General features: G+C 35.1%; 1 protein-coding gene across 6 annotated transcripts in view; it reads right to left on the reverse strand.

Moving 5' to 3' along the window:
* The window catches only part of DGKB (diacylglycerol kinase beta), a 638,091-nt gene that overhangs the window by 550,217 nt on the left and 74,341 nt on the right, over positions 1-13,533 (reverse strand). For all 6 annotated transcript variants that reach the window (XM_028119240.2, XM_028119224.2, XM_028119215.2 and 3 more), the window contains exon 2: positions 1,684-1,760. In XM_028119240.2, the coding sequence (XP_027975041.1) occupies positions 1,684-1,760 (77 nt within the window). The remainder of the gene's footprint in view (positions 1-1,683; positions 1,761-13,533) is intronic.

Below are 13,533 nucleotides of genomic sequence, written 5' to 3' on the forward strand. Positions count from 1 at the left end.
TGAAAAGGCTGACATCATATGTGTGTCTACGAATGAATCTAGTAATTACCTCAATAAATCCAATATACAGTGACTGATAATCCTCATGAAATATATAATATCAGTAAGACCAAGTCTTGAGAGTCTTTTAAATAAGAAATCATTGAAGCAAAAAGGCTACTTTGCAAACAAGATCACATTCCAACTGAATTTATAGCCAGCAGCTATCCTCAGGGAGAAAAAAAAAACTGGTTTTATCCCTGTAGATAGATTAGAAAACATGCACGTTTTCAAGTATTGGTTTGGAATGTAAATATTAATGACATTTTTGGGTCTTATAGCAATTCCACAGAGTTGTCATCTTTAGCTTTCCCACTCTGCTTTCCTGGTCTTTGAGATTTTCGGTTCTACAAATTTATCTGGCAAATTTTTTTCTTTCACACTGTGGTATCTAGGAAAATTAAATATGAGGGAAATGTAGGCTGGATATCTGCTTTTGTTCCTGATATAGGAAAATGGGAATGGCTTTAAATTGCTTTATTTTCCCCGTTATTTGTAGGCTCTAAATACTAACTTTCCTTGAAAAAGAAAATAAATCTTAGGTTAAAGACTTTTACAAGGTACGTTAATATATCAGAATATAGACAGAATAAGAAAATACAGCATGAAAAGTAGCTATTAGAAATACTGGAAGGAAATTATAAAACAATATGGATGTTTTAAGGTTAGAATTGGAGATTTGGTTTTCACTAATATGTAAATTCTATAAATCCCAAAGAAATATAATATTGAAGGATAACCAAGAACTGTGCTCTTATAAATAACCAAATCAGAATGACAACGATAACAAAAAACAAATCACATTTTAATCAGCAAACAAATCTCTCTAGCTGACTAGATAATCCATCCAAGGGAATGTTTCTTTTGCAAAGGGTCATTTGTTTTAATTCCCATACAACGAAACCATCACTTGGTGAAACTGCGGAAGAACTCACAGCTAAGATGCTCATACATTTAAAACATAACATCTCTCAGCTAACATTAAAAGGAAGGTTATTTAACAAATAATTAGGAAATGATGGACACTCATTCAAGCCAAGGGTTCAAAAGCCATCAACAAGACAAGAAGTTTTTATACGGAAGGAATTTCAGGGACTTGTTGGCTCACTGGTTGTAGGTTAAAAAAGATAGGGGGAAGAAGTTCCTCATTTTTTATCTAAGCTGGCTTTTTAAAATTACAGACCAGTTATATGCATCACAGAATCTTCCCGTAGTCAGGGGAATAATTCTCTAAAAGGAGTAACCCTCCTGCCCCCCCCACCAGTGTTCATTTGGGGTTAAAATTTGTAGGTCACAGAGTGAGCAGCAGACAACTTGGTCTTCCCTTCCATCCATCCTGTTTCCTGATCATACCTGACCAAGCAATCTCAGAATTACAATATATTTAACGTCTAGGAAAAGAACCGACGGTTATATTACAGATGACCTATACTCTTTCAAGCACACAATACAGAAATATTATTTTCATTAGCAAATGGTTTTTGAATGAAAAAGGTAGTACACTATTTTAGGTGTTTTCCAGAATAGCATTTCACTATGAATTTCATTTTGTTTATGGTATATGTATTTCCAAGGACTTCTCATTAAGAAATCCCTCCTCCAAGTGTATATATGAAACCAATATAAAGAAAAAAAAAGTTTTACCCCTTCAGGATTATACTTTGCAAGCACACCGTTACCATGGAATTCTTCAAGAACATCCTTTAATTTCTTTGTAGAATCTATAAAGAAATAGAGAACACACAAACTGTTTATATATGCCTACTGTGGTAAAATAACCCAATTCGGAAACAAGGACCTATTAAAATATAATCACCAAAGATATTAAATTTTAAAATGCACATGTAAAATGTTATCATTTTTGAAAGGCTATTTGATTGAAAAAAGCAATCACACAAAAAAAGAAAGGAAAAGAAAAAAGTATGTTTTGTCCAAGTGTATTGCCTATGTATTAGAAAATACCATTAGGCAAGGCCATTTACCTATGTATCATACCTATGTATCAATTAAGAGCAAATATATAAATAGGTAGTATCTTCTCCTGTTGTTTTGATAACATAACATCTAAATGAATGAACTAAGCTTTGTTTAAAAAGAAAACATAGGCATCCCTTGTTGAACTACACAACTAATGCAGTGCATTTTTCATATTTTACTCCATTAACTAATAATAACCCTATGGACAAATAAGAACAGTAAAATGTATAGCTAAGCCTCAATGGTGAACCCAGTCAGAGGCAAGGTACAGATTTTAGTGTTCTGCAGATATTTTTAGAATTTTCTAAATATACACAAAAAACTAAAGTTTATCTTAATTCAATTAAGAAACAAAGTTTAGGGGGAAACAAAAAGAAACAAGGTTTAGGAAGCATCTCTACTTGCTATATGGGATGCTGCCCAATTCATGAAGTGCTTAATAAAGCCATTTAAGTCTCCAAATCCCCCCCCCAAAAAAGTTTAGATATATTACCAAAAGATTTTTAAATTGCTCTTTCAATTTTGAAATATTTTTAGGACATTTATCATATCAAGACTGTGACAAAAGAATTCTTAGTTAATATGGGAAATAATGTCATGAAAGAACATAAATAGTATTAGAAAAATATATGTAAATAGAATACAAATATATGCATTCAATCTACTAAAACAATACTCTCATAGTTATCAAAATATAATTTGATTAGGCAATCTCAGACTTACAACATATTTAAGTTAGAGAAAAATAACTCATAAATATTGATGAGTCATCTAAATATTCAATCAAGTTTGAATAACAGTGATAAAACAAGACTGAAACTGGGAAATAAGCAGAAAATTCTTAGTTTTCCATTAGGCAACGGGGCATGGATATTATTTCCTAGCATATGAATATAATCCTCCCTGCCTTTCCCCAATATTTCCCAGCTCCAAAAATACTAATTTACAAATCAGTTAGGAAATTAACTCGTAGATGTCCCTCCAATGCATCATGCCTATATTTTATAAATTATACTTTCATTTGGAGTATACAATTTTGTTTATGTTGCAAATTCTGCAGTTTTTGTTAGGTGTGACTGTTTTTATTGCATTAAAATTCACATAACATAGATTCATTAATTTAACCATTTTAAAGTATCCGATTCAGTGGGTTTTTTTAGTATGTGCACATTGCTGTCCAAATATCCCCACTAAATAATTCCAGAGTATTTCCATCACCCCAAAAAGAACTCCCATATTCTGGGCATTCCATACAACTGGAATCATATAATTTCTTGTCTTTGTTCGGCTTCTTTCACTTCAAGGCCCATAGGTGTTATAGCATGTATTAGTACTTCATTCCCTTTTGTAGCAAAAATATATTTCATTTTATGGATATACCACTTTTGTTTATCCACTCATTAGCTCATGTACATTTGAGTTATTTCCATGTTTTGGTTATTATGAATAATACTGCTATGAACATTCAAGTATACATAATTTTGTGCAAATATATGTTTTGATGCTCGTGGGTAAACCCTTAAGTGGAGAACTGCTAAATCATATGAAAACCTACATTTAACATTTTGAGGCACTGTCAAACAGTTTTTCACAGGGCTATATACTATTTCACGTTCCTTCCAGCAATGTATGTGAATTCCAATTTCTCTACATCTTTGCCACTCTTGTTATTTTCTAGTTTTTCTTTTATTATGGCCATCTTAATGGACATGAAATGCTTTCTATTTGTATTTCATTAGGTATTTGCTAATGACTAATGCTACTGAACATTTTTTCAAATGCTTATTGGCCATTTCTGTATCTTCTTTGAAGAGATGTCTATTCAAGTCTTTTGGCTAGTTTTTAATTTGGTTGTTTCTCTTTTTGCTGTTGAGATTGTTTGGGGTGTGTGGTATGCTATAGCATGTTTGAAGCCTGTACAGTGTCCTATACATTTCTTTTTCAGTATATATTTTGCTAGCACTTTCCATACTATCTATGATCAGAGTTAATTTGTTATGCCTTGTCTCCTGCTGGATTGTAGGCTGCTCTGGGGAAGAAAACATACATTTTCACTTTTGCATAGCACTCAAATTTATTAAAAAGATGGAGTAATAAAATCATAATAAATATTGTGATTCAAATGATCAGAGCTATTCCTAAATTACAACAAATTAGAGTAATTGCTTTGACATTTACCTTGGCAGAAATGTAAACTACTTTAGAGACCAGTTCCTATATTAAAGAGAGATATGAAGCTGATTTTTTATTCCTGAATCCTTCTTTGTCGATGATTAAGGCATTATTCTAACTTAGCAGAACACCTTTTACTTCTTCACGTTTATAGATGCAGACCCTTCTGTAGATACCTATATAGACATACACATATCTAGATGCACAAACTCTAGAATAACATATCCCAAAGACTATGTTTATTTTAACCATATCTGAGCCCCATGATAAAATGGAAGGAGGAGAAGAAAATTCGCTTTCTTATACCTAGGCCTTCCATAGAATGTTAGAGACACTGCCTAAAGATAGGCTTTTCATTTCAGGATTCCATAGGAGTAAAAAAACACATTCAGTAATCACTTATAAATGTTCCAGAGAAGGCAACAGTCCTTAAAATTATTCATGTCATTTTTTAGTGCTTTCTTGGTCAGTTTATATTAGCATATTCTTAGTTGGGAGGCTATGAGGAATAAATTAATAAATTAAGACCAAAATATCTGTGTCTCAATGATATCTTGGTCTGGGACAATTTAAGAAGGATTAATTCACATTTAGATGGATCACTATTAACCCAATTTACTCCTTTTTCAATTCTCAATCCCATTTTTAATATCCTGATATCTAAAGTTTATTCATGATCCCATCCCCACTTCATAATCTAGTTTAGAAACTGGAACATTATCTTATTCTTCTATTCCTGTCCCAACAACCTCTCTTGGGCCCAATCTCTCAAAGGCTGAGGACTTGACTTACCCAACCAATCTTCTATAGGTTACGATTTTGGTATGAGACACCAAAGGATTCCAATACCTGCCTGGGGCCCCTAACCTTTAACCAGAATTCCCTTATGTGAACAATCTACATATCTGTACGGATTCCCAAAATGCACTAGATGGTGAAGTTCCTGCTGTTGTGTTCTCCCTACCCTCAAAGGAGAATAGTCATTTACTTATTTTATAATTCAGCTGCTTTTCCGGATTTGTTTCTATCACCTATTACCAAAACATTCCTATCTGTTTGATTTTGTCAACTCTGGATCATGTCTGTCCAAGTAGCACTGGGGTAGTGAAGAGGAGAAAGGATGCATGACGGAATCTAACCTACCCTCTAGTAAAAGAGAGATACCAAGGAGTGACACCTGGATGAATAGATAGTAGCTGAGTGAAAGATAGAATCTCAATCATATTTCAGTGAATATTGTAGCTTTAAGTACGAGAGCACAGTGACAGATTCTGGGCTGAGCAATGCTGAGAAAGCCAGGCAGGTAGCTGTGAACTGGGAGGTCAATTCACAGGTAATATATATCTGTAATGAAACAAAGGTCTGGCATCAAAGAAGAATGGCAACTGAAGTGCTGGGCAGCGAGGTTCAAACAGCTGGTTTAATCCTCAGACAAGGGATCAGGACAGATGCTTAGTACAAAATATTGGGTCTTCTAGAAAGCAAAGGAGTGTCATGACATGAAATACCTGATTCCAGAGGCACTGATGCTTCAAAGCTTGGCTAATAGGTCAGGAGACTTGGAGAAGAACACCAGATACAAATTACTGCCCATGGCTAGCATATCCGTCTTACCAGAAAGTAATTTAATATTAATAGTCACAGAGACATGGAATTATTTAGGGTTCTCAGCTCTATCACCAACAGAATCACCTAAGAACTAAGGGGTACTGAACCTAACAAAGAGGAATCATTTTGTTCAGCAAATACCTTTTTCATATGCAAAGACAGAAGAAATGCATATGGGGACTGATAGAGTAGATTTCTTATTTATGGCTTGTCTTTCTAACACCTGTTCAAGGGTATGAGTCATTCTAGAGGCCCCCTAAAGTGCTCACATTCTATGAATCTTCTCATGTTTGGCTGAGTCACATACTATATAACGCCATGAAAGTTAAACTAGCTACATTTTAGGAATGTACGGTTAGGAATGTTTTGAATTTTTACATGATTATTAAGGAAAATTTAATTCCTTTTACTAATTCTGAAATACAAATAAATCCATAAGAACATTCAGCAACATTTAGAAAACAGAAGAATCAAGCTCATGGGTCCTAAAAATATGTTGCAAAAAAAAAAGGAAACACTTTTGGCTTACTTCACATCTCCCTAGGAGTCTGCTACATCTTGAAAGAACTTCCTTTGTGATTTCACAGACTTTTGTCTCTTTATTCTAAAAAACTCAGCACACACTTGTCATATTAATTACAAAGGTCTCATGGAGTAATGGAAAGATTTAAAGCCAGAGAGTTTTAGATTTGAGTCCTGGCTCCAGAATTTTTGGCTGAATATCCCTGGGTGTATTTTTTGATGTCTCTGTGGCTCAGTTTTCCAATATGTAAAATAGGAATAATGAAACGGACCTTGCAGTACTGTGTCTAGCAACGTATCTGGTGCCCAATAAGTTCCTGTTCCTTCGTTCCACCCTAAACATGACTTCAAACATATCATCCCTCTTCAACAGTTTCCTGTTATCTTTAAATTGAAGCACAAACTCCTCCTTTTGGCATGATAGGTGTGTCAAAATACCTACCTACCATTAATTATTTTCAATGACTCCCTTATTTACAGTTCTATATCCATCGTCACGTAATCCATGATTTTAGAGCCCCTCCTTTACTTGTGATGTTCTCTTTGTCCAGAATTCTCCTCCATGTCAAATGAAGTTCAAAAATAATGCATGCCATAGTTTACCTGCCACCTTGTTCATGAAACCTCTCAGGACTTCCTTCTAACTTTCCATGGAACTCCCTACAATAACGCTTTTAGAATCTACACCTGTTTTATGCATTGAGTACGATTAACACTCTTAACTGAAGTTTGCACAGCTAGATTCCTTTAGCGGTTGCAACGTCTAGTATCTTATTTTTTTTAAATGTTGTACCTCATTATTTCATTTAAAACTCACAATTACCATATGGATTTTTTCAAACTCCTCCATTAAACACATGAAGAAATCAACATTAAAGCAATCATTACTTATTCAAAACCACACAAGTAGTGATCCAAGCTTTTGTATATGACCCAAATCTGTTTTCTTTACTTTGTAAAAAACAAAAACAAAAACAAAACAAATGGAAGTTACCATTAGAGCCACGGCATTTACTTTGGAGTCCATGATTTCTGTTAATTTAGCTCAGGAAATTGTATTACCTATTTTTCTAGTACATGGAAACATTCTATTTCTTTTTTTGCCAACTTAAATTAACAGATGAAAAGTATCTTGTATATATATATATATATATATGAAATATAAGAAAAAGTAAAACAAAAAGGTCATATGGATATTTTAAAGTGTTTTATAGCATTTTATTTCATTTATTTTTTAAAGATTTTTTATTTATTCATTTGAGAGAGAGAGAATGAGAGAGATGAGATGGGGGAGGGTCAGAGGGAGAAGCAGACTCCCTGCTGAGCAGGGAGCCAAATGAGGGACTCGATCCTGGGACTCCAAGATCATGACCTGAGCCAAAGGCAGTCGCTTAACCCAACTGAGCCACCCAGGCACCCTCACAGCATTTTGTTTTTGTTTAGAATTGTGTTTCTTTTGATAATGGAATTAGAATATATATACAATTCTTTTTGAAAACTTTAAAATATATGCAACTTTTACATGATATATGTATTTCATATAGTTATTATTTAAAAAGTCATCTTAAAGAATAAATATTAAAATTGCTTGTGCTGCATTATAAAGGGAAAGTATATAGAAAAGACAAAACTATTTGAAAAAAAATCCTAAAAATGGGGGCACCTGGGTGGCTCAGTCGTTAAGTGTCTGCCTTTGGCTCAGGTCATGATCCCAGGGTCCTGGGATCGAGCCCCACATCGGGCTCCTGGCTCGGGGGGAAGCCTGCTTCTCCCTCTCCCACTCCCCCTGCTTGTGTTCCCTCTCTTGCTGTGTTTCTCTCTGTCAAATAAATAAAATCTTAAAAAAAAAAATGTTCTGCAAATAACACAATCTCATTATGCCTCACAAGAAAATATTTTTTTCGTTTGTTCCAAGGTAAATATTCTTTAGATCAAGACCAATAGTTTTAACATCCAAACAGTAGTCTTAGCTCCTGTGAAAAGACGATCATATTCCACCATTAACACCAAGACTATCCAACTTATAAAGTGTATTTGTCATTTTTATAAATAACAAATAACCTCCTGTAGATTAATCTAGTCCTTTATTTGCCAAAATAGCACCATGGGTCCCTGTTTCAGGGAGGACAGTGGGTTTCCAGGAAAAATGCAGCTCTGCCAATGTGAGAGAGGCTGCCAATGCCTGTAATCTCAACATGGAACTATGGAAGAGTCATCTTTTGGTCCTCCCAACTCAGTGCTTCAAAAGTTTTCTTCAAAATCTAAGCTTCCCGAAATAAGTTAATCAGAGAAAGATAATTATCATATGATCTCACTGATAATGTGGAATTTGAGAAACAAGGCAGAGGATCATAGGGGAAGGGAGGGAAAAATGAAACAAGACGAAACCAGAGAGGGAGACAAACCATAAGATACTCTTAATCTCAGGAAACAAACTGAGGGTGGCTGGAGTGGTGGGGGGTGGGAAGGATGGGGTGGCTGGGTGATGGACATTGGGGAGCGTATGCGCTATGGTGAGCGCTGTGAACTGTGTAAGACTGTTGAATCACAGACCTGTACCTCTGAAACAAATAATACATTACATGTTAATTTAAAAAAAAATATGTAGGGCACCTGGGTGGCTCAGTTGGTTAAGCGACTGCCTTCGGCTCAGGTCATGATCCTGGAGTCCCGGGATCGAGTTCCATATCAGGCTCCCTGCTCAGCGGGGAGTCTGCTTCTCCCTCTGACCCTCTCTCCTCTTGTGCTCTCTGTCTCTCATTCTCTCTCTCTCAAATAAATAAATAAAATCTTTAAAAAAAACATAAAGATAAAAAAATATGTACAGTTAAAAAAAATCTAAGCTTCCCAACACAGTTTCTTCCCCTTATCACAGAGGATATTTGTGGCCTAGAAATCTCTTTCTGCACTCAACCAAAAGCATCTTTGCAGTGGCTGCTTTCACCCTGTAGTAAGTAAGGTTTGTAGCTTCAACTGTTTAAAGAGAAAACTTTCTAGTTTAAATACCAAGCTAGCATTAACATGCACATAACATAATATTCAGTACAAAGTTAAATGTGACAAAGTTTCCCTTAGCTATTTAGTATTTCAAATTAGCAAAAGAGCTTTATCTTGGTCTAAGTGAATATGTGTCCAACCCAGTGGTACTCAAACTGGGATCCAGTTTAGGATCATCCAGGTAGCTTTTAAGATACTGATGGGCTCAAAATACACTGAGGATGACTGAATCCACTAGAGAGGACCCCACCAGACATGGGGATTTTTTTTTTTTTTTTAAGATTTTACTTATTAACAGAGAGAGAGCACAAGTGGAGGGAGGGGCAGAGGGAGAGACAGAATCTCAAGCTGACTCTACCCTGAGACAGAGCCCCACCAAGGTCTCAATTCCATGACCCTGAGATCATGACCTGAGCCAAAATCAAGACACTTAACCAACTGAGCCACCCAGGAACCCCAAGACATGGGGATATTTCAAAAGCTCCTCACAGGGCGCCTGGGTGGCTCAGTCATTAAGCGTCTGCCTTCAGCTCAGGTCATGATCCCAGGGTCCTGGGATCAAGCCCCGCATTGGGCTCCCTGCTCAGCAGGAAGCCTGCTTCTCCCTCTCCCACTCCCCCTGCTTGTGTTCCCTCTCTCGCTGTGTCTCACTCTGTCCAATAAATAAATAAAATCTTTTATAAATAAATAAATAAATAAATAAATAAATAAATAAATAACTCCTCACATGATTCTTATATGCAGCTAAGGTTAAATTAACCACGACTCTTATCCTTAAAGAGAAGCTTTAAGAAACTGAGAACTAATTAGCAGAATTTTTGCTGCTATATTTTCCAAAATGGGTCCCTGTTTCAGTGAGAACATTGGGTTTCCAGGAAAAAATTAAAGCTCTTACAACACAGAGAGGCTGCCAATGCCTTTAATCTGAATGAATATATATTTCATCTGGTTGTAAAGATTATATACCATCTTTAATAAGTATATATTTGGGCTGGCTTTTGCTCAGGGGGCTTCTATTGGGGGAAAAAAAAAACCTTATTAAAGCATTTTATTTAAATAATGATTTAGCCTCATTTTGAGGTCAAAATAGCCAAAAATAGTATTTTAGAAATCGAGAAGATCCAGAAATTGATATTGCTATTAATGTAATCCCCCAGGTGATATAAAAAGTGTTCTATTTAAATTGTAGTCAGCAGCAGTAAATAAACACCTACAGTGCTATAAAATAAAATATTTGGAGAACTAGTCAGTCAAACACATTCATATCTACTTGTGTGAAATAGTCATATCTACTTGTATTTGTGTACAAAGCTTGAAAAAATATGGAACTATTGTTAAAAATAAGTTATACGCCTGGATTTTTAAAAACATCCCAAGAATATTCTAAAGATACAGCTACATTAGGAAGAGTTTTTTAAAAAAGCTATTAAGCTGTTCTGAGTACAAGTTCCCTCTCTACATGTTTCTGCTAAGCTCTTGGGGTCATTATTAACTTGAAAAGATGGTGGCCATAATATCTTAGGGCAAACTGTTATACACACTGCAGTAACTGTTTCTATTTATCTGGAAAGACAACTATTTAATTTCAGAATTATTGTTAATGTGAGACTATGAAGAAAATTCCCTTTCTCTTTTTGATATTCATTATTTGCTGATAATACTCTTAAATAACCAATGCTTAAAAACGTTTTTCTGCATTTGCTATTATTTTTTCCCTTATTCAATCTACCTATACTCAACTTTTTGATATGCCTTTATCCAATGCCTTGGATAAAATATTTATAAGAGTAATTTCTTCGATAGACAACATATCTAGTAATTTGTCTTCCAGCTGAACACTGTCCTAGACACCCATGAAATAATTAACATTTTATACAGATTTTCTTGTGTAGAAAATTAAGAAAATAAACACTTGCACTGGAGCTACTCATCTACAAAATAACTAAAGATTGATACTGAAAACATAATTTCAATTAAGAATTATAATCAGTGCCTCGGACTCCCGGCTCAGCAGGGAGTCTGCTTCTCCCTCTGACCCTCTTCCCTCTCGTGCTCTCTATCTCTCACTCTCTCTCTCAAATAAATAAATAAAATCCTTAAAAAAAAAAGATTTATAATCAGTGCCTAAATTGACTGGTATGATTCAGTGGTGTGCTGGTATTGTATTTAACAACTGTTGAAAATTCAGAGTGCTGACTTGTGGTGTTTGCTGATTTACCTGTTGTAAACATCCCCCCACCTAGGCCATATCAAGCCCCCAACATGACCTCATGAATGTGGAGTTAGGAAGAAATGTTAACGTTTGACTCACACGAGCAGTAATTAATGAATTAACATAGAATTTTATATAATTTAGGGAGAATGAACAAGTCTTTCGAAACAAATAGAGATCAAGAGCAGAAACAAAAGGCCAATTGTGGGGACACCTGCCTGCCTCAGTCGGCAGAGCACACAACTCATGATCTCGGGGTCAGGAGTTTGAGCCCCACGTTGGGTGTAACGATAACTTAAAACAAAAGGCCCAGTTGTGACTGCTCAGTCATTCTTGCAAATAGTTGAGAGGCATGTATTGAGTTTAGAACAAGCATTGTTCCAAGTACTTGGAATATATCAATGCACAAGGCAGAAAATATTCTTGGTTCATGTAGTTTGTAGGCTAGTGCAAGACAGAAAATACACATAGTAAGTAAATGTAGTATATTAGAAGATTTCAACTGCTATGGAAAAAATAATAAATGATAAGGAAAATTATCAACTTGCAGGACATAGTTTGCAATTTTTTTTTTTTTAAGATTTTATTTATTTGACAGAGAGAGACACAGCGAGAGAGGGAACACAAGCAGGGGGAGTGGGAGAGGGAGAAGCAGGCTTCCTGCTGAGCAGGGAGCCCGATGTGGGGCTCGAACCCAGGACCCTGGGATCAGGACCTGAGCCGAAGGGAGACCCTTAACGACTGAGCCACCCAGGCACCCCCATAGTTTGCAATTTTAAATAGCAAGAATAGACGTTGTGAAAAGATGACATTTGGGAAAAACTTTGAATCTGACTTAAGTTATAAAAGAAGTACTCTGTTCATGTAAAACTGATGAAATCTGAATAAATTCTGGATTACAACATCAATTTTCTGATTTTGATGGTATTTTATAAACTGTAGTTATGCAATTTTTAAACTGGTATGTGTGGCCTCCTCATACATATTTTTTGTAAGCTCCTGTGAATCTATCATTATGTCAAAATGTTTTTTAAAAGGAGTGCTCTGGCTATTGTTTTGAAAACAGACTATAGAGGACTTAAAAGCTTAAAACAGGGAAATAATTATGAAATTATTATATTAATTCAGACTAGACAATTGATGACTTTGTATGAATGTGTAAGTGGTAGAGTAGGAAACATGGATTATTTTGAAAGTGGAGTCAAAAGCATATCCTGATGGATTGGATGTAAGGTTTGAAACTGAAAAAGAAAGGAAGGAAGGAAAGAAGAAGGAAGGAAGGAAGGAAGGAAGGAAGGAAGGAAGGAAGGAAGGAAAAAAGAAGAAAGAAAGAAAGAAAGAAAGAAAGAAAGAAAGAAAGAAAGAAAGAAAGAAAGAAAGGGAAAGAAAGAAAGAAAGGGAAAGAAAGAAAGAAAGAAAGAAAGAAAGAAAGAAAGAAAGAAAGAAAGAAAGAAAGAAAGAAAGAAAGAAGGAAAGAAAGAAAGAAGGAAAGAAAGAAAGAAAGAAAGAAAGAAAGAAAGAAAGAAAGAGAAAGAAAGAAAGAAAGAAAGAAAGAAAGAAAGAAAGAAAGAAAGAAAGAAAGAAAGAAAGAAAGAAAGAAAGAAAGAAAGAAAGAAAAAGAGAAAAGAAACTGAAAAACCGTTTGAGGAACTGGTGGGATTAAGCTGCCACAAAGAGGAACGGGGAACACTGAAGATGGCACAGGTTTGAGATGGCAAGTTCTCAATTTTAGTTTTAGGCAATTTATAAATGAGAATTCTATCAGACATCCAAGTATAACCATTAAGAAAATAGTTATAATGGGAAGGAAATGTACAAAGTACAACTTAGGGAATATGTTCAATAATATTGCCATGTACTTACTGTGATGAGCATGTCGTAATGTAATAATTGTTGAATCACTACATTGTGCACCTGAAACTAATTTAATGTTGTATGTCAACTATACTTCCATTAGATTTTTTAATTAAAAAATAAAGCAGTTATATATGAGTGTAGAATTCAGG

The sequence above is a fragment of the Eumetopias jubatus genome, unplaced genomic scaffold (assembly GCF_037043125.1).
Source record: "Eumetopias jubatus isolate StellerSeaLion01/CBP00866 unplaced genomic scaffold, mEumJub1_p1.0 scaffold_14, whole genome shotgun sequence".
Taxonomy (NCBI): Eukaryota; Metazoa; Chordata; class Mammalia; order Carnivora; family Otariidae; genus Eumetopias; species Eumetopias jubatus.